This window comes from Sus scrofa, chromosome X (assembly GCF_000003025.6).
Source record: "Sus scrofa isolate TJ Tabasco breed Duroc chromosome X, Sscrofa11.1, whole genome shotgun sequence".
Lineage (NCBI taxonomy): Eukaryota > Metazoa > Chordata > Mammalia > Artiodactyla > Suidae > Sus > Sus scrofa.
Genome location: NC_010461.5, coordinates 90,106,392 through 90,128,063, shown reverse-complemented (window position 1 = coordinate 90,128,063; position 21,672 = coordinate 90,106,392). Strand labels below are relative to the sequence as shown.

The 21,672-nt window shown below is 48.5% G+C and overlaps 1 protein-coding gene across 5 annotated transcripts in view; it reads right to left on the bottom strand.

Moving 5' to 3' along the window:
- TMEM164 (transmembrane protein 164) overlaps nucleotides 1–21,672 on the bottom strand; it is a 184,382-nt gene that overhangs the window by 161,611 nt on the left and 1,099 nt on the right. The window contains exons 1-2 of one of the 5 annotated variants that reach the window (XM_021080002.1): nucleotides 21,539–21,657; nucleotides 20,533–21,202 (exon numbers count right to left, since the gene is read on the bottom strand). The exons of 2 other annotated variants lie outside the window; for them this stretch is intronic. In XM_021080002.1, coding sequence (XP_020935661.1) covers nucleotides 20,533–20,922 — 390 coding nt within the window. In that variant the 5' untranslated portion in view covers nucleotides 20,923–21,202; nucleotides 21,539–21,657. Of the gene's footprint in view, nucleotides 1–20,532; nucleotides 21,203–21,517; nucleotides 21,658–21,672 lie in introns of those variants that run through there. 2 more of the 5 variants (XM_021080001.1, XM_021080003.1) reach the window with 2 other exon arrangements.

Here is a 21,672-nt window from a genome sequence, read left to right as displayed (position 1 = left end):
CATTGACTCTTTTTTGTCTTTTTTTTTTTTTTTTTTTTTGCCTTCTCTAGGGCCGCTCCCATGGCATATGGAGGTCCCCAGGTTAGGGGTCCAATTGGAGCTGTAGCCTACACCAGAGCCACAGCAATGCGGGATCCGAGCCATATCTGCAACCTACACCACAGCTCACGGAAACGCCGGATCCTTAGCCCACTGAGCAAGGGCAGGGATTGAACCTGCAACCTCATAGTTTCTAGTGGGATTCGTTAACCACTGTGCCACGACCGGAACTCCCCATCCACTGACTCTTTTCTACTGAAACTGTTCTCCCAGGCTGCCAATCACCTCCTTTGTTTCCTTACAAAAATATTTCTTCTTAATTACTAAAGATATGTGTACTTACATCAAATTTAAACAATACAGAAATGGGTTAAGTATAAAATGAGGGTGTCCACCTTCTCCCTAATCCCTTAGGAGTAAACAGTATTTGGCGCACCTTCGAGCCTGTTACAGCATGCTCATAAACACGCACATATAAAAGGGCTTCTCTGTTTTCTTAGGAAATGGGTTCCTAGCATACATACTGTTCTGCAGCTTATCTTTTTTATTGTTAACAATATATTATGGATATCCCTCAAGGGGTAAACCAACTATCATGGAAAAAATAAAAATCATTCAAAAAATATATAAACTATACACTAAAAAATAAATAGCAAAAAAAAAAATCTTGCAAAGGGAATACAGAGATCAGCCTCCCTTTTATTTATTTTGTTGCCTTTTTCTGCTTTTTTTTTTTTTTTTTTAAGGGCTGCACCCTCGGCATATGGAGATTCCCAGGTTAGGGTCTAATCAGAGCTACAGCTGCCATCCTACACCACAGCCACAGCAATGCGGGATTCGAGCTGTGTCTGCAACCTACACCACGGCTCACGGCAACACCAGATCCTTAACCCACTGAGGGAGGCCAGGGATAGAACTCGCATCCTCATGCATACTAGTCAGATTCATTTCCACTGCGCCACAGTAAGAACTCCCCAAACTCCCTTTTAAGAGGTGCACAACACTCCACTGGCCAGACTGACCATTCTGCCACTGGTGGGCCATTTCCCAATGTTCTCGGAAGCCTCATATCCCTGCACACAACCCTTCACACAGGAACATTTCAAGGGTGACTAGAAGTGGGTGGACGGCTTCACAGGACCAGCCTGTACTCACTGATTCCAACTGGCTTTTCTCACTGTGCCTTGGTCTCAACCTGTTTATCTCACGTGACACAGAGGACCTGCTTCCTGAAACTCCGTCCTCTCTTGAGTGTCTGCACCTCTGCTTCACTGAGTCTTTTCCTCTGCCCCCAAAAGCAGGCGGTTTCAGACTCTTTTTCTTCTTTCTCTCTCCTGGCTTGCGTGTTTGCGTCTTCTCCCCCTCCACCTTTTCTCAGTGAATGCTTCCTAAATCCGTTGCCAGCCCAACCACATCTCAATTGCCTGCTGTTCATCATTCCAGCCTCAAACATCTGTCTCAACAAATCCCCAAATGAATGCCTGACCCTTTCCTTCAGGCCTCTGTTTCCTCATCTGAGAAACAAAGGGAATGAACTAGACTCAATTTTTTTTAATTAGGTGTCTAGTACGTACTAGATGCTGAGTGATAGAAAACTTAATAAAACATAGGCCTTGCATCCACGGAACACACAAACTAAGGAGTGGGGGACAGACATAAACAATTATGTAATACGAGGCAGGAGAAAATGCTAAAATAGACAAGAATGGCTAAATCTGGCATGAAGGTTTGAAGAAAGCTTCACAAGAGAGGATGTTTAGGCTGAGCCTTGAATGCTGACTGACGTCTGGACAGGAAGAGAAAAGTATTTCTGACTGAGGGTACAACATGACAAAGTATCAACCCAGAGCAGCATGGAAGCTCATGGTCCATGTGGCTGCATCGGAGCACATACGGAAGAATGTTCTAGAGGACGAAGCTGGACGAAAGGGTGAAACCAAGATCATAGAAGATCCTGAATCCTATCATTAAGGACTTCAGGCTTTCATTAAAGGGTTTTATCTATTTGCCACACCTGGTCTATGTGCTGACTGACTGAGTGATGGTAGTTGCCCCAAATGCTACGCTAAAGGGAATTCCCTAGTGGCCCAGGTTTTATCCCTGCTCTGGGAATTGAGATCCTACATCAAGCAACTGCATGCTGTGGCCAAATTAAAGTAAATAAAAATACAATAAAATAGAGTTCCCTTCATGGCTCAGCGGTTAAAGAACCCAACTAGGATCCATGAGGATAAGGGGCCTCACTCAGTGGGTTAAGGATCCAGCATTGCCATGAGCTGTGGTGTGGGTCGCAGACGCGGCTCAGATCTGGCGTTGCTGTAGCTGCGGTGTAGATCCAATTCGACCCCTAGCCTGGGAACCTCCATATGCCGAGGGTGCAGCCCTAAAAAGACAAAAAATAAAAATAACTTTTTAAAAAGTGGTAATTATGTAGGTAAGTCTAAATGAATGTTTTTACATAAAATAATGTCTTGTATTTTGAAAAGAAAAGCTAAAATAATTACAGAACTAAAACACATGACAACATAAGCATAAGTTGAGGGCGACAAATAGGGTTCAAATGTTGTAAGGTCTGCATGCCAAAGAATAAAGTTGTAACCCTATTTCACAGCACATACATGCCCATGGATACAGCCAAGAGATAAAAAAAAATAAAAATTAAAAAGGAAAAAAAACATGTCCACGAATTCCTGTTGTGGTGCAGCGGAAACGAATCCAACTAGCATCCATGAGGATGTGGGTTCGATCCCTGGCCTCGCTCAGTGGGTTAAGGATCTGGTGTTGCCGTGAGCTGTGGTGTAGGTCAAAGACACAACTCGGATCTAGCGTTGCTGTGGCTGTGGTATAGGCTGGCAGCTGTGGCTCCAGTTCACCCCTAGCCTGAGAACTTCCACATGCCGAAGGAGCAGCCCTAAAAAAAATTAAAAATATAAAAAATAAAAATAGAATGCCTGAATGTAGTAATGGATGTGTTAACTAGACAGTGAGAATCGGTTTTTTTTTTTTTTTTTTTTTTTTGTCTTTTTGTCTTTTGTCTTTTGTTGTTGTTGTTGCTATTTCTTGGGCCGCTCCTGCGGCATTGAGAATCGTTTATAATGTATATATATCTCAAATCACTATGATGTTTGTGTTAAATATCTTATAAATTTGTCAATTGTACCTCAATAAAGGTGAGAAAAAAGAAAAAAAGAAAATGCTATGCCAAAGATGACTCTGAATCTACATGGAGACTCATATTGGGAAAGCATTTCATGTTTTTTGTCTCTTTTTTTTTTTTTGTCTTTTCTGGGGCCGCACCTGCGGCATATGGAGCTTCCCAGGCTAGGGGTCTAATCAGAGCTACAGCTGCCTGCCTACACCACAGCCACAGCCACAGCCACGCCAGATCCGAGCCGTGTCTGTGACCTACACCACAGCTCACGGCAATACTGGATCCTCAACCCACTGAGCGAGGCCAGGGATCCACCACGCAACCTCGTGTTTCCTAGTCGGATTCATTAACCACTGAGCCACAACGGGAACTCCAGTATGTTCGTGTTTTGATTAGCAAAGTCAGCTTGGGGCACCCTAAAGTGTATGTGTCTAGATGTCTGCTACCCTTGCTGAAAGCAATAGGGAGCTACTGAAGGCTTTGGAGCAAGGGAATGACGGGACCCCACAGGTAATTTTCCTTGTATCATTTCTGGCAGCGGTGCAAAGGATGGGCAGAGCAGAAAAGGACCCCCGCCCCCAGCCTAGAAAAGAGAAGATCAGTCAGGAGGCTGCTGTGATAAGCCATCTGGTGGTGGTGGTGGCAGTGGTGATGATGATGATGATGATAAACCTCCAGATGAATTAGGGCAAAGCAATCAAAGAAGAAAAGGAAGAGACAGATGGGGGGAAAAAAGTGAAAGAATCAAAATGACTCAGACTACGATGATGGAAGAGAGGAACGGAAATGTGTCAAGGTTTCAGGGGACTTAACCTGGCTCCCTGATGGACTGCAGTGCCATTAACTAAGATGGGAGCCCTGAGGGAAGAGTATCATAATCCTTGCTTTTTACTCCAAATCCTCCGACCACTTTACTTGGCTTTTAAGCACCCTTAAGCACACTAGGAGGGACAAAGCAGGACACGCTATGCTTGATGGTCCCAGCATTTATATAACCCTACATATAAAACGTACTGTTCTTCCTCTTAACAGATCGCCAAGGAAATATCCATCAACAGCGCGTCCTAAAAACAACGGGCTAATAAACTTTTGAATGTGCATGCTCTCAAAAGATGATTCTTCCTATTTAGATGGCGCTTGGTAGTCCTGAGACATGTTCACATATTTCATTTCCCTTGTCATACTTACTTTCTGAGGTAGGAAGGGCAAAGTTCATCCCTATCTTACAGCGACAACAGCCATGACGCATACGTACTCGGTCCTTGCTATGCACTGACCAGTGATCTAAAGACAGGTGGCAGTGTGTTGAATCCTCACAAGAAAAGCACAAAGTAGACACTACTGTCCCCATTTTCCAGAGGAAATAGGCCCAGAGATGTCAAATAACTTGCCCAAAGTAACACAGCGAGAGCAGCGGAGTTGGGATTTGAACAGGGCCAGTCTGACTTCAGAACCTGTTTCTTTCTTTTTTTTTTTTTTCCCATCTTTTTAGGGCCGCCCCCACAGCATATGGAGGTTCCCAGGCTAGGGGTCGAATCGGAGCTGTAGCCGCCAGCCTACCCCACAGCCACAGCAAGACCAGATCCGAGCCGTGTCTGCGACCTACACCGCAGCTCACGGCAACGCCGGAGGCTACCTGACTAGCCAGAACTACTAGGTTCTGCCAACCATTTACATACGACACCTACAGCCAAGGCCCAGGCCTGGCTAATACTTAATCCCATGCTCTATTACCCTACATTGTTTACCAAGATGAATTGACCTCTCCCACTAGGCTGGCAGATTATTTTGACCTTTGTCACTTCTGCTAGACAAAGCTTCTGGGTTCTGACACTCCCCTGCCGTGGGGCCTCATACAACTGTTCACACAGGCCTCTATTTGGAGGGGGTGGGGGGGGACGATGACCTCAGTTATATTCCCAGCTGAATGGGTCCCCTTTCCAAACAACCAATATCTCACAGCAAATCACAACTGGCTTTAGAGACAGGCTCACTGAGCGTACACGACTCCCTGGCCTACCTGGCCAGGTCAAGCGGCAAGCAACGGTGGCACTACGGCCTGGTTCCCCTGCGGAAGAGAGGAAGCAAGGGCAGAAACACACACTGCAAAAGCAGTTGCTATAGCAGTCAGGTAGAAAGGTGGCCTGCGGCCGGGAGGTCCTCGCTTTCAAGGCTGTAACAATGATGCTCAAAAAACCAGAAGATTTCTGGTTCTCTACAAGTGGGCGAGAATAAAAGTCCAGCTCCTTTGATTTTGGAACGGTTAGGGATAGAAGGAGGGAGTGACCCAGGAGTTGGGAGTTCCAGCTCTGCTTCTGTTTAGCTGGGTGACTTAGGGCAAGTCCCTTCACCTCTCTGGGTCTCAGGGTGCTCATCTAGAAAAAAACAAGGGAGGAGATGATCGCCGAGGTTTCTTTGCAGCTGTGACACTTGGCGTCACTCGGCCATTTCAACAACCCAGAAAAGTATTGCTAGAATACTTTCCCAGTATGTATAAGTCAGCCAAAGGAGAAATCGGCTAGAACCGGAGGAACGAGGAATTAGATAAAACAAAAATGACCTTTGCGGAAGGCTGCAAATCAGGTAATATATAGGCAGTAGACTTAAGCACGTGCCTGGAGCATAATTCATGCTGGAAAACGTTACAGGCATTATTATTACTACTATTCCTGACTTTCAGAGTGTACAGAGATCACCAAAAATTGTAATGAGCGCTTTCTCTGAAACTTAACTCCTTTTTGTCCAACCCTAATCCGGCTTGACGGGGTTGGAAAGGTGTGAGGTGGACCCTGAGGGAGCAGCGGCACCAACTGTCCTTAATGTCGATAGACAGTGACGACTGGCAAGTGAGAAACCAACCCGAAGGGGAACTAAAGAGAAATCGTAGGTGGGAGAAGCCAGGATTAACCCTCCGTTCCTTGCAAACTGACCATGGAAAGGGGGATACGAAATACAGGTGCAGACTAGAGTGGACTCTGCAAACGGTTTGTCCACTTCGGACCCAAAGCGGGGAGGAAGAAAGGTGGCAAGATGATCCCAGCCTGGTTTCCACATGTGGCCATCTGAGCAAACACGGCACCGCTATGAGGCATGGCCCGACTGTCACTCAGCCAGGCAGGAGACCCCGTGACCCGGAGGGCTTCTCATTCATCTCCACAAATCGAATGCAGCCTCGGCCTAAAGGTCACCCCTGACTTCCCAGGCCCAAGACACTACCTGCCCTGAGAGCCCTGCCCAGGGAGGACGGCCACAGGGCTGGGGGTCAACCTGTTCTCTTGGCTCACTGGCCAGAAACTCCACCAGCCGACCAGGGAAACGTGACCTTGGCTTGGTGCTGGCTGGCAGGGCTATTCTGAGGAGAGCTGACCTGTCAAGGCCAGTGAGCTGCTGCGTGGGGATCGGTGATCCAAAGGTAAAAAACAGCCCCTTTCCCCAAAGTGCCCCAAGAGTCCTCCTGGGACTGGGGGCCCAGGAAATAGGGAGCAAAGTCCATGTAAAAGCAGCAGCAGCAGCAGCAGCAGCAGCAGCAGCAGCAGCAGCCCAAGGGGCCAAGTGTACAAGCGCTGAAGATAACAAGGCACTTAGGCACATGACTCTCAGCCACATTCCTGCGGGGCTCCGGGAATAATGTGCAGCCAACAGACGGCCGCACACACTCAAGTGCCTGGAACTTAAAAAAGGAAACGCTTGACAAAAGCGAAGTGACAAGGAACAAGGGGCGATAGGAAGGAAGAGGACCCTTTGTTACGGCCTCCCCAAATTTCTAAGGGCTGCGGTCTGTTTGAGGAATGCCCTTCACGCCAGCTCCTCCCACGGAACCAGGGTTATGACAGAAAACATGACCTTAGCCTTCTCAGTGCGCTCAACTCCAAGACTAAGGAACTATTTACCCACAGAGCATGGGAATTTGCCTGGGGGCCTTCCAGTGGCCTTGCTGGATGGGGCACCCAAGGCTATGAGATCATGTGACCCAGGCCTGGGCCCCAGAAAGCTGTGCTTAATTAAAGGGGGCTCTCCCTTTACTGACTGGCAGCTGAGGCCCCAGCTCTGAATGCGTAACTGGTCTTGAAAATGAGAGGTTTCCCATATCCTGGATATATTGGAAGAATTGTCTTTTTGTTTGTTTGTTTTCTTATACATTTGCTGACATGTCAGGAAAGTACTGATCTACACTTAACTTGCCTTTCTCCCAGGAGCTCTGGCAACGGCCTTTTCTCCTTCAATAATTTCCTAACCTTGAGAACAGGCAGCACTTGAGAAAGCTGCACTCCCCTCAGTCCAAAGAAATTAATGCAAAAGTTAAAAACTAAGTCCATGCACCTGTCTCTGTCCACCCTCAAACCACCCCTTTCCTGCTTTTGTCAAGTACTCATTGGTTCCCCAGGCTACCGATCTCAAGCTTGCTATTACCAGAGAGCCAGCCCATTGATGAAGAGCAGCAATAATTAAGTCCAGAGGTCCCTGAAAAGCCAGCCTCCACATTCTTCAGAAAGGACTTGGAAGTTCCCGTTGAGGCTCAGTGGTAACGAACCTGACTAGTATCCATGAGGATGAGGGGTCAATCCCTGGTTTCGTTCAGTGGGTTGGGGGCCCAGCGTTGCTGTAAGCTGTGGTGTAGGTTGCAAATGTGGCTCAGATCCCATGTTGCTGTGGCTGTGGTGTAGGCCAGCAACTAGAGCTCCTATTCGAACCTTAGCCTGGGAAATTCCATATGCCATGGGTATGGCCCTAAAAAGAAAAAAAAAAAAGAAAAAAAAAGGAGGGAGGGAAGAAAGGAAGGAAGGAAGGACAGACAGACGGACTGGGTAATTTAAGCTTAACTTTCGAATTCCCCGAAAAGCTGTCCTTAGGCCTTGAACAGCCAAGCAAACCCACCCTGTAAAGATGTGAGTGCCAATTGCATAAAATCAATCTTCTTGCCCACTACACGAAACAAAGATGCCAGGGAAGCTTCTCTTGAGTGAGATTCTTAAAGCTGTCTTCCTGAATCTAATCCCTTATCATCTTATCCCTGCATCAGCTCTTCAAGCTTGCAGCAGCAGCAGCAGCAGCCATAATAAGGATAAGAAAGCTCATTATCATCACCATATCGCTGCTACAATTTATTGACTATTTACTACCTTAGATAGTACTTTATTAGTATTCTTCTCATTTAATCCTTACAACAGCCCTGCAGAGTAGGAATAATTATTATTCCATTTTACAAATGTGGAAACTAGGGATCAGAGAGGTTAAGTAACTTGCCTGGAACTACACAGCTAGTGGTAGGATTTGAACCCAGTCCTTTATTACCCAAGTCTGCTTTTACCCGGTATGCCCTGAACCATATAGTACTACTACTACAGTCATCCTTCAGTATCCACCAGGCACTGGTTCCAGCATCCTCCGATACCAAAATCTGTGGATGCTCAAGTCTCTTATATAAAATAGTGTAGTGATGGAACTAGAGACTCTCACCCTGAGTGAAGTCAGTCAGAAAGAGACAGACCAATACCATATGATATCACTTATATCTGGAATCTAATATACGGCACACATGAACCTTTCCACAGAAATGAAAATCATGGACTTGGAAAATAGACTTGTGGTTGCCGAGAGGGAGGGACTGGGAGTCTGGAGTTAATAGATGCAAACTATTGCCTTTGGAATGGATTAGCAATGAGATACTGCTGTATAGCACTAGGAAATATGTCTAGTCCCTTAGGAAGGAGCATGATAATGTGAGAAAATAGAATGTATGCATGTATGTATAACTGGGTCACCATGCTGTACAGTGGAAAATTGACAGAACACTGTAAACCAGCTATAATGGAAAAAAATAAAAATTATAAATGAAAAAAAATGTTAAATAAAAAGAAAAGTACATAATGAAAAGGGAAAAAATAAAAATAAAATAAAATAGTGTAGTATTTGCATGTAACCTATGCATATCCTCTGGTGTACTTTAATTAAATCATCTCAGGATTACTTAAAATACCTAATACAATGTAAATGCTATGTAAATAGTTGGAAATACAATGTAAACTCAATGTAACTAGTTGCCAGTGCAGAGCAAATTCAAGTTTGGCATTTGCAAACTTTCTGGAATCTTTTTCCCTATTTGCGGTCCCTGATTGGTGGAATCTGCAGAACTTGTACCCAGTTTCAGAGGAACCAACTGTACTACGAAAAACTGCTAACACTGAGTGCGGGCAATGAGCCAGAACTTCTGTTATACGCGTGATTTAAATTATTTCATATAATCCTTACAACAGCCCTATTAGGTAGGTACTATTATTATTCCCATTTTACAGATGGGTGAAACTGAAGTTGATAGCAAATAAGTAGCATGGTGATAGAGCTCAAATACAAACCCAGGAAACATGGTCCAAAAGCTCAATCCATTAAGTTCGACTTGCATTAAGAAAAGGAGGGTTGGAATTCCCGCCGTGGCTCCGTGGTTAACGAGTCCCACTAGGAACCATGAGGTTATAGGTTCGATCCCTGGCCTCACTCAGTGGGTTAAGGATCCGGCATTACCATGAGCTGTGGTGTAGGTTGCAGATGCGGCTCGGATCCCGTGTTGCCGTGGCTCTGGCGTAGGCCGACGGCTACAGCTCCGATTCAACCCCTAGCCCAGGAACCTCCGTATGTCGAGGGAGCGGCCCAAGAAACAGCAAAAAGACAAAAAAAAAAAAAAAAAAAGGAAAAGGAGGCTTTTCTCTTGTCCGACTTAACTCAGCCAGGCTCTCCCGTGTCCCAATCCAAACCTACAGGGTCCTGGTGAATTTCACAAGTTAATGCCAATGAGGAAGCCTGTGTGTGAAGCCCTTCAGGTACATTTCCGCAGCTTGGAGCTCACAAACCTAGGAAAAGGGAACCAAGACCCTTTCTCAAAGTCTCTCCCAGCCATCTTCCCTTAAACTGATTTCTGAAGAAAGCACCTCCCATCCAGCAGCCTCTGCTAATACTCTGCCCAGAACATCTAATAAGTGTTTACCCAGGGCTCCCAGAGCCATAGTTAAGGGCCTTAATGTGCAATCTGGCTCTGCGCCTTATTTAATCAGCACCTGAATGAAATGTCTCTTTGCTAGCAACAGCCTGAGCACAGTCAGAGTCTTTCTGCAAACACAGCTGGTCGATTGGCAAAGGCGATTCAATTCCCAGGCAAAATACACCCCAAGTTTATACCACCACTGAGGTGTGATGGAGATAGGGAGACTGGAGGCATTGGGCTGGAACGAGAAGGGACTCGTGCTTCCTTTCTCCCCTCCACATAATCTCATTTCTTCCTCCTCTACCCACCTGAACACCTGCCCATGGGACAGGGCTTGGGCTGTTTCTGCCCCAACAGGCCAAGCCTCTCGAACCCTCCTCTCTCTGGCCATCTATTCCCTTTCCTCAGAGGCACCTGGCCCGGGATAAGACTCATCCTACTCTTCCTCCCACAGCTGCTGTTAAGGAACCACAGCCAACGGGGAGACCTGCCCCCAACCCTCCCCTTCAGGATCTCAGCCTGGCAACAGGTCTGAGTCCCTTGACACACCACACACTGACAGATGTGCAAGCCATGCCCTGTTTAGCTGGCAGCGCTTTCCCTGGGAAAGAGCTGAGTAAACAGAGACGACAGTGCCCAGAAGAGGAGGAGTCCTCCACAGGCCTTCGGATTTAACCGCTGCAGCCCAGCGCCTGGGAGACTTACCCTGGCGGGGCGGGAGGGTCCCAGCAAATACCGTAGCAAGATACCGATAACCCCAGTTCTTGGAGGAGGCGGGGTGGAGCGGGAGGGAGGCCAAAACCGTGGGTTAAGGGACATGGGGAAAGGCCACCTGCTCAAAAACACTGGGACACACCCCAGCAATGAGAGATCAAGTAAGGGTCCGAGGGCCTTTTAAAAGCTCCTGCCCTGGAGTTCCCGTCATGGCTCAGTGGATATGAATCTGATTAGCAACCATGAGGAGGCAGGTTGGATCCATGGCCTCGCTCAGTGGGTGAAGGATCCAGCGTTGCCGTGAGCTGTGGTGGAGGTTGCAGACGCTGCTTGGCTGACGTTGCTGTGGCTGTGGTGTAGACCTGCAGCTGTAGCTCCGATTGGACCCCTAGCCTGGGAACCTCCATGTGCCACAGGTGTGGCCCTAAAAGGACAAAAGACAAAAAAATAAAAACTCCTGCTCTCCCCGCCCCAGTTGAGACTCAGCCAGTCATACTTCGGTATGAACCTCCCAAATGGAAATGCTTTCTTCCTGATTTCCTCAGGGATATGACTTCCTCTGATGGAACAGGCATTTTGAAAATGGAGATGGGGCTGATTTGGAGCATGGAATACTCTGGAAGGAGGCAAACTTGGACCGGGGTGACTCAGCGGGGGAAAGACTTGGAAGCAGGGACAAGGAATAGAAAAGAGAAAGGTGGCAGGAGGACAGCATCGCATTTCATCAGTTCTGCTGTGGACCTTCAGGAGGGGCGGGGAGCAGCAACCCCACCAGCCACTAAAAACCATCTTCTGGCCACGGTGGGATGCCTGCTATCTCACTTCCCATATATATATATATATATATATTTTTTTTTTTTGTCTTTTTGCCATTTTTTGGGCTGCTCTCGCAGCATATGGAGGTTCCCAGGCTAGGGGTCCAATCGGAGCTGTAGCCACCAGCCTACACCACAGCCACAGCAACACGGGATCCAAGCCACATCTGCGACCTACACCACAGCTCACGGCAACGCCGGATCCTTAACCCACTGAGTGAGGCCAGGGATCAAACCTGCAACCTCATGGTTCCTAGGGGGATTCGTTAACCACGGAGCCACGATGGGAACTCCCTCACTTCCCACATTTAATGCCTACTCCTTCTCATCCGTGTGCTTGACAGTGTGGGCCCTCCTTGCGACAGCACAGAGAACACAATTCTCCATCTCGAGGATTCATGGGCAACTGCAACTGTCTTATCAGCAAGCCAGAAATGACTGAGCATTCCTTGACCTTCACTTGGTTTGCCAAGGGAGAAATACAAAAAAAAAAAAATCTGCCCCTGAGAATCACACACAAATGATGACTCCAGGTAACAGTTGCAAAGCTTTCCTGTCAAAGAGGAAGCAACTCTATGCCTTTGCATGTATGTCTCCTATGCCTAGATTCCCTTCCTTCCTGCAACTCCCAGCAAACGCCTACTCAGTCACAAAGGTTTATTGAGTACCTACAGTGAGGTGGACCCCGTTAGAGGCACCGGAATAGAAAACAAGACAACTGATGGTCCCTGCTCTCAGGGAGCTAACATGTCTCCTTCGTGACTTAAATGTCACCTCTTCTAGGAAGATTTCCTTCACTGCACTAGGGAAAATAAAAAAAGACCCTCTGTCCTCTCTGCTGTGTTCAAATCTGTTACCATACATGCTGTAACTTAGTTGATCTTTTTGCTTGCCTGTCTCATCTCAACTGTGAGCAACATGAGGGCAAAGAATGTTTCTTGTTTATCTTTGAACCTTCAGTGCCTGGCACAGTGCCTGACACGCAATACACGTTGGATAAATGTTTGCTGAATGGATGCAAGAATGAATACATTCCTCTGAACGTTTAAAACAAGAGTCTTGCCAGCAGAGTTAGCATGCAAGAACTCTCTGTCAATATTTCCTCTTGTTAGTTCCCGAAGATCTCAGAGACTGGAAGGATGAGAAGGTGACAAAGGAGGCCTGGCCAAAATCCTCCACTGACAAAGCTCCTAGGTGCCCAACAAGTCACTGGAACCCTAAAGCCTCCTTAAAATCTATCTCACAAAAATTCGGGGCCTTCAACCTCTAACTTCAGCCACATTATTTCACACCCACAAAAATACTGAGGTACTGCCAGGAAACTAAATGCCCCACCCACAGGCCACCAGGTTCCTGCCAGTTAGGAGAGCATTTGACCCAACTTCCCACCTCGTACTTTTTTTTTTTTTTTTTGGTTTTTTTGGGGGCTGCACCCATGGCACATGGAGTTTCCCAGGCTAAGGGTCGAATCTGAGCTGTAGCCGCCGGCCTACACCACAGCCACAGCAATGCCAGATCCGAGCCATGGCTGCGACCTACACCACAGCTCATGGCAACACCGGATCCTTAACCCACTGAGTGAGGCCAAGGATCGAACCTGACTCTTCATGGATGCTAGTCAGATTCGTTTTCCACCAAGCCACGATGAGACCTCCCTATCTCATACTTTAGCCACTAGGTAATGTCTCTCAAAGTGGGGTCCAGTGCTCACGGGCATCAGACCCACTCGGGAGCTTGTAATAGATGCAGATTCCCGCCCTCATCCTCCAGGCCCTAGACCTACTCAGACTCCCTGAGTAGAAAACTAAGTATCTGCATTAGAACAGGCTTCCAAGGGAAACTTCCACTAAGAAAAGTCCAAGAATCACTGCTCTCCACACCCACAGTCACTTCAGGTCCACTCAGCCAGTTACTGGCAGAAGATGCTCTCAATTTAACAAAAGATATGAAAGACCATGGATGTGTTAATGAACTCGGGGGGGGGGGAATGCTTTCACAATGTTTGTATGTGTACATCAAATCACATTGTGGACTTTTTTTGTCTTTTTGTCTTTTTAGGGCCACACCTGCGGCATATGGAGGTTCCCAGGCGAAGGGTCCAATCGGAGCTACAGCTGCCGACCTACACCACAGCCCATGGCAATGCCGGATCCTTAACCCACTGAGCGAGGCCAGGGATTGAACCCACAACCTCATGGTTCCTAGTTGGATTCGTTTCCGTTGAGCCACGATGGGAACACCACGTTGTGCACACTTCAAATATCCTACAATTCTCTTGTCAATTATACTTTGTAAAATGAAAAAAGTAAAAAAAAAAAAGAAGATATGAAAGAACAGAAGTTGAGAAGCCTGGCTCTTCTTTCTTGCAGAGGGTATTTCAATGAGGCAGGATGACAGCGAGATACCCATTGAAAAAACACAAAAGGGGAGAAAGACATTCTAATAACATTCTTTTTAATGTGTCTGATATTAAAGAAGGAAAAGAAGAAAGCAGACCTTGCCAGATGTCTAACCAAGGGGTTTAAGACCAAGATCCAACAGCATAATTTCCTCATTGCCGTGAAAGAGGGCAGATACTATGGGCAGACAGTGGGCTACAGTTCCTAATAACCAGCTCTTTGTGATGGAAATTCAACAAAAAGATGTATAAGCTGGAGGTGAAACCACCTCTCTCCTCTGGTGATTTCAAAAAAAAACCAGGAGATTCTCTTAATGGGCACAGGAGACCTAGGAACAGGGCTCAAGAGACCTCAAGGGAACAGAGAGGCACCAGCGGGCAAAAGAAAAAAAAAGAGAAGAAAAAACTCAGCTCTGTCGGTCAGTCAGTCAGCCAGCATGATCCAGGCACACATTGAATAATTAGTGTGCACGTACAGTATTGTATTAAGCTCTGCAGGGAGTTATAGAGAAAAAAAAAAACACGCCACTCCTGTCCTTAAAGGTAGGGGTCCACTCTAATGATAGAGATGAACGAACACATAAAAACAAGCAACCCCGTCAAACACTCACAGAATTACCCCTACATGAACACAAAGGTGTAGGTCAAAGAGTGGAACATTCTGCAGAGTGTTCAGAGGGTTGGGAAAGCAGGACAAAAGCTGTTACTGGAATGAGTGGAATGACTGTGGAGTCAAGGTCATCTGGAAAGTTTCAGAGGAGAATCATCTTCAGGAGCTACAGACGGAGGAACTCACGACAGATCCCGGGAAGAGAGCAACGAAGGAGGCACACCCATGGCAAAGGGACAAACATCTAGGGAGCCTGCGGGTCACCCCCTGAGCCAAAGCCAGCCGCATACTGTTACCTAACAGCAAGCTGCACGCTGCGTTGCTTTAACAGGTGCCTGGCCAGAAAAGGCTGGGAAGGGCATCTTTCCCCTCTGCTGGGTGTGGGCTGGACCTCTGGTCACAGCATCCAGGGGTACAGGCTGTATGTGAGAAGGGTGTGCAGGTACGGCAAGGATCCAGAGAAAAGCAGCAGAAATGATTAGAGGAATGGATTCTGAAAGCTGTCAAGAAAGGTGACAAGGAGTTGAGGTTTGTCGGTTTCTGAGTCTGAGGTGAACAATCTATTGGTCATCTGCCAGCTCTGGTCAGCTGTGCTCAGCTTCTGTTTAAGTGACCACAGAGTTACTGCAGAGGATGAAAATGCTCTGGTTCCCTGTGGCACAGTTCATGGAGAAGATGGAGACAGGAAAAGGTTAAATCATTTGCTCAGGTTCCCTAGTAAGCCGCTAGGCAAAACTAGCATCCTCCTTTTAAATCCCAGGGCTGTCTGCAGATTGTTTAATCCACCAATCCACGACACTTCTCTTTCTAATGGACGCCCCCCCCAAAAAAGACTGTAACAACGAAAGATGGAAAAATTCTCTGCAAATTTCCTTGGGGGGCAAAAAGAAGACAAACCAAAAAGGAATGTCATGCCTCACTGCTGAGACCCATATAAACATCATCCCCCTGGTGGCCCCCTGGACTGATGACACAGGCCATCTGAAAAGGCGTCAGCAGATGGCTGGATCCCTCATTGTACCCACTACTCACCGACGTCAATCGCAAGCAGGAGCAGTTATCAGGGCTCCAGACAACAGATGGGGATGAGGAGGTGTGGTTGGGCTGAAGTCAAGGAGGCGGGGGCCAAAAAGCCTAGTTCTCCCACCTCTCAGGTTTTCTCTAAAACAAATTCATCACAGAGCAAATGGAGTTGCAAAAGGTATCACAAAAAACTCAGGATCCTTGTGAATCTGTGCCATGCCACACTTCCAGCGAAGAGGGAAGGAAGAAAACAAACAGGGAACCAAAAGCAGGCTAGCCACACTTGGCGGAAATCAGCCTTCTAAGATATTGTAAAGACAGAGAAATCAAACAGCAATGGCAACTCTGAAAACGAATGGGGGCTCACTCGCTATTACAGGCTAATAACCAGAGGTTTGGGGCTCCGGGTTAACAGTATCAATTACTTTGCCAAATGCGCAACCAAGATCCAGCCTGCCTTAGGCAGAGACGCACAGAGGGCTAAAAGGCATGCATCGTGCCCCTCGAAGTTCAGTGCCCAAGCAGGAGATATTCACAGACACAGACAGAACCAATCGGCAGTGGCCAATTAGACATCCAAAATTCGATCTTTTTAGAAGTTCCCAAGTCAGAGACAATATTAAAACTGGACGTTAAGGGGATAAAAAGGCCAGCAATCTAAGACTACTGGTCTTTATGGACATGATCAAAGTATCTGGCATTTTAACCCTTCTGCTAAGAAATTATAGATTTGAGGACTTAATAGCTATGAGAATCTCTTCCTGCTAAAACCCCAATTCCCACTGTGGCAGGTCGGTTCTAAAGCCGCCTCTGCCACTGACTTGCAGGGTGATTTGGGGGGTAAATAGCAAAAAGTGAGTACATTCATTCATTCCCTGTCACCCATACCTACCAAAATAATACGCACGAAGAGACCAGCCATGCTTGAAAAAATACTTATCGGTGCAAGCACCCACTGATACCCAGCAAGTGGGTTAACAGTGGTGGGTTAACCCTGGTGCTTGCTGATCCTGAGACCCCTCAAGCATCACCAGCTTGAGTTGAGATAGCAAGAAAGCCAACCGCAGGAATACTAATCAAGAACGGAGCCCGGGAGTTCCCATCGTGGCTCAGAAGTTAACGAATATGACTAGGAACCACGAGGTTGCGGGTTCAATCCCTGGCCTCGCTCAGTGGGTTGAGGATCCGGCGTTGCCGTGAGCTCTGGTGTAGGTCGCAGACGCGGCTCGGATCCCGCGTGGCTGTGGCTGTGGTGTAGGCTGGCGGCTATAGCTCCAATTCGACCCCTAGCCTGGGAACCTCCATGTGCTGTAGGTGCAGCCCTAGAAAGACAAAAAAAAAAAAAAAAAAAAAAAAAGAGCCGGAGCCCAGACGGAAGAACTGTCCTTTCCTTACGCTTCTAAAGCCGGCAGTCACCCAAAGGCAGTATGGCTCTGACGAGGGTCTGTGTATCCAGGCCTTGGGAATAAACTGTTTACAGACTGAATAATGGGAGGGAAGGAGACTAACCAATATCCCTCCAACTCTTCCATTCGCTGGCCTAAAGCAATACTGTCCTTGTTACAAACGTACACTGACTGTGAGGAACAAGGCCCTTCCATAAAGCCATAATTGAGTCATGCAGTTGAGAGACACACAGCAGCAATGTCTCTGCTAAGCTCCTGCTTTCTTTTCAGCTAATGTCTCCCTTTCCTTATCAGGACCTCTGACCTCCACAGAATTTACTGCCGTAATATAGCCTAACTCAGCTAATTCACTTGCCAAAGCTTTTCTTTGTACTCGACACATCTCCCCTTTGCAATACACACAGTCACAGGGAACATTTTAACATCTCCCTCTCCGGCCCGAGCTTATCTAGCGTAACCCAGAGGAGATAAAGCATGTGAAAAGTGTCTTATAAACAGTTAAGTGCTAGATAAATGTAGAGTATTACTAACCATACTTACTATCATTAGTCATTGCTATAACCAAGTCAGAAAACTGTTCCCAGCCATCTGTTATTAAGATTTCTTTTAAGGACTCACAGCAATTTTTAAAAACCCATATACCTCCTCGCTTCCCAGGAAGAGCCATAGGTAAGGTATGGAATGCTGGGTTCATCGGAGGCTAGGTCTCCCAGTAGGCCAGACGTTACTCTTTAAATGACACAAAGCAGGAGTTCCCTGGTGGCAGAGTTAAGGAACTGGCATTAAGAACTGGTGTTGTCACTGCAGTGGCTCAGGTCGCTGCTGCGGCACAAGTTTGATCCCTGGCCCAGGAATTTCCATATGCCATGGGTGTGGAAAAAAAAAAAAAGGCACAAAGCAATGATTTAGGAGTAAATGACAAAGGAGTACAATGCTGCTTGGCCTCAAGAATTCCTCGGCATGACTCTATTCTTCGGCGCCACCTTCTAGCTTCAGAGTTTAAGCTAAGCACACAGGCCAAGAGAAAAAGCACAGGTGACAGAAGTCAGTTCAGAGTCCCCCAAACATCCATCTCTCTGCAGCCGTCAGCCTCCAAGTGCCAACAACATCCATACATGCCCCTAAGGGTGGACCTGGTCAGGTTTACTTTACTGCAAAGACATGGGGAGCAAAAGATCCAAGGATGAAAAAAGATGAACAAGGCCACTGGAAGTCAGTAAGGAGGTCAAAAGCATTTCTAGACGAGCTCTCTGTGGCTCTTTCTCCCCCGGCCAGTACTTAACGGAGAAAAGAATCACAGAACATAGGTTGTCAAGAGCTAGGAATACCACTCTGCCTCATTTTGCAGCTGGGCAAACTGAGACCCAGGAAAAATACTTTTCCCAAAGTCACCCAACTAATTAATGCCAGAACGAAGTCTCCAGAGTCTTCTAAAAGCCTCTAAAAACCTTTCCACTAGGAACCATGGTGCTGCCAGATTTGACGTCATCACCCCAGCAGCAGCCTCAGTCAGGCTGAATTTAGTTCTTTGTTGACCTTCTAGACATGCGGTTGTCAGAGGCCTCAAGACCCCTTTGTAGAAGAGGCACCCTCTGACCCTCACCACCTGCCATCCAAAAAAAGCACTCCTGTCCCAAGAGCCTCACACAGCAGTGGCTGAGATGCGTTGTTTCCTTTCATTAACAAAAAGCCCATTCATGACAAAAAAAGAAAGAAAGAAAGAGGACAGGCTCAAATTTACACAGAAGGTCTCACTGGGAGAGCCCTGGGCTTCCTGTGAATGGCATCGCTTCCCAAGAGGCCCTCTTAAAAAATGCTACCCACTCCTAGTTCTCGTGTGGCGCAGAGGGGTACGGAGTGGGCATTGCCGCAGCTGTTGGCACAGGTCACAACTGCGACTCGGGTTCGATCCCTGGCCTGGAACATCCAACATCCACATGCTTCGTGTGTGGCAAAAAAAAAAAAAAAAAAAACCTGCCACACACTCCAGACCTGCTGGATGCTTATAGCCATTCCGTCCATAGGAACTTCTTTATTCCAAAGCTATCTATCTATACCTCCTTGCCACATCTGCAAGACTGGGCTTGTGGCCATCGGGCACATTTTACAGATTGGGAAACTGACGCCAAAGAACCTGCCATCAGAGAGGAGTTCCTAGAACAGAGCTCGCAAGCATCCCCGCCACAAGGAGGCGGCGCCCTGCTGATCAGCATCAGCCTCCCCACAGAGCCGGCCCTGCCATTCCGCTGACAGCTCGCAATCCCAAAGAGGGTGGGTTAGCTTTCCAAACCCGAAAGCGAATTCATCTTTTGGCCGCAGGCAAGTGACCTCCCATCCCGGGGCCCCTCCAGGCCTGTGAAATGGAGATCACCTCCACCTCCTGCCCTACACCGGGGTCCGGTTCAAATCACCTGAGAATAACCTACAAATATAAAAGCAACAAGGAGGCTCGTGACAGGCTACAAAACTGTCCCTGAATAAAACACACCAGGTTTTCCGCGGTCGGAAATTTTCAAAAGATTGTTTCTCCCCCTTTCTCCTCTTCCTCCTCCTCCACGATTTTATAGTTTTAGAATATCTCTCTGCACAGGCTGAGTACAGAAAGGCAGTCTCGCTCTTGGTCCTCACCCAGTTTATTTTTATGTATCTGGCAACTTTCCTTTTCAATCTCATTTGTTTTTCTTAGCACTGCTAATGGGAGGTAAAGAAATCCGCTCTCTGGGCACCCCTGGACCATGTCCTGGGGAGATTTCAGTGGGAAGATGGGAGAGGTTTGCAGGAAATAAATACCCTCTCGCCACAGACAGAGAAAAAAGTTGACGGGCCCGCCTGGGGTCTGTTTCAGAGTGCAGTGAGTCGGAGCTTGGCGCTGCTCCCACACCTCAGAACTCAAAGGCAGACCTCACCCTAAGAGCATGAACTCCCCAAGGAAAGAGTCCTTAAGAGAAACCTGTATTTCGCCAAAGTACCACAGTGGAGACTGGGAACCTTCTGTGACCACCTCCAGGAAAGAATGCAACTAGGCCGCTGGGAAATTAACTGTGGCAGAGGGGCCGGCGGAGGGGGGGGTGCCTGGGCCGTGGTCCCTAGATGTGACTGAGAAAGGGCACCTGGCTGGGGCTGGACTTCCTGCTTCTGGAAGGCCAGGGCAGGCCTAGGAGGGGAGGGGCTGCCGGCCTGAGGGCCAGTCTTTCCTTGGGCTCACCTCCACTGGGGGGCTGGTGCAGAGGTGGTAGAAAGCCAGATCTAAAATCCGCACCGAAACAGCCCCTCGTTGGCAAATTATTTTTAAGGCTCCCACTTCCCACACGGATGAGGGGTTCTACACCGCCAAGGGTCCTGAGCACACAACTGACTCTGATGGCTGAGGCTGCCCCGGGGAAAAAGTCAACAGACTCACATGCATCATGGTGACCAGGTGACAGGGGTTGAGCAGGTAGATGACGGTCTTGGTGGCGAACTTAAAGCCCACCTCCACCCCGAAGGTCAGGCACAGGGCTACTAAGAGCAGATTCTTGCTCAGGCTCTCTTTGCCTTCCTCTGGCCGCTGGGTCACCTGCTCTGGCTGGCAGCCACGGCCACCCCTACCGTCCTCCTTCGTCTGCCTCAGGATGTGCCGCAGGGCCACCAGGATCTCCAACAGGGCCAGGGTCAGGACCACCACACTTTCCAGCAGCCGCTGCTGCCAAGAGAGGAAGGCAGCACAGTCGGGGCCCCCATTGCCTGCAAAGCTGGGGTCCACGCCCCCATAGAGCCAGTCCAGGAGACTTTGGTAGCTATACCGGGACATGATGCAAGGTGGTTCCCCGCGACCACCGTGCAGGAAGCAAGAGCGAGATGGAACACAAGCCCGGAGGGTGGCCCTGGAGGTGGGACATGTACGGAGGGCACACCCCCGCACCCGCACCCCCTCTGGACACCGGGGCGCCGAGAGCAGGGGACGGGGAAACTACACGCGAGGCCCGGGGCAAAGTGCTGGCTCTAACTTGTCCCCACGGCTGTCTGGGGAGCCCCCCGCGCTTCTCCAGTGGCCACCAACGAGGCAGGGTGGAAACGAGCCGTTGGCCAATCTAAAAGGAAGGAGAGGAAAAAAAAAAAAGGTCTCAAAGAGGCAATTGCATCGGGAATTACGAAGCGGGGAGGGGTAACTAGCGAGGGAGGAAAAGGGGAACAGGGGCAGTGGCGAAGCAAGCAGGGAGGGGTCAGGGGAAGTCGGAGGCCGGGAGGGTCAGAGCGAGGGCCGAGGGGACCCAGCAGCGCGGCGGGAGCGAACCGGGGGGCGACGGCGAAGGGACACGCGGAGGCCAGGAGGGGAGCTGGCGGGGCAGGGCAGGCGGGGAGGGCGACAGGGCTGGCGGGGGCGCCGGACTCCTCGTCTCACGCACTCGCCACAGGGGATCGCTTACTCCTGCAACCGCGTGGCCGTCTCTGCCCCCAGCGAGCAACTTCGCCGCCGACCGGCCCCTCCGAGCCAATTTAGAGCCGTCCCGGTCCAGCCTCCCGCCCCCGGGTACACCCCCGAGCCCCCAGCTCCACCCCC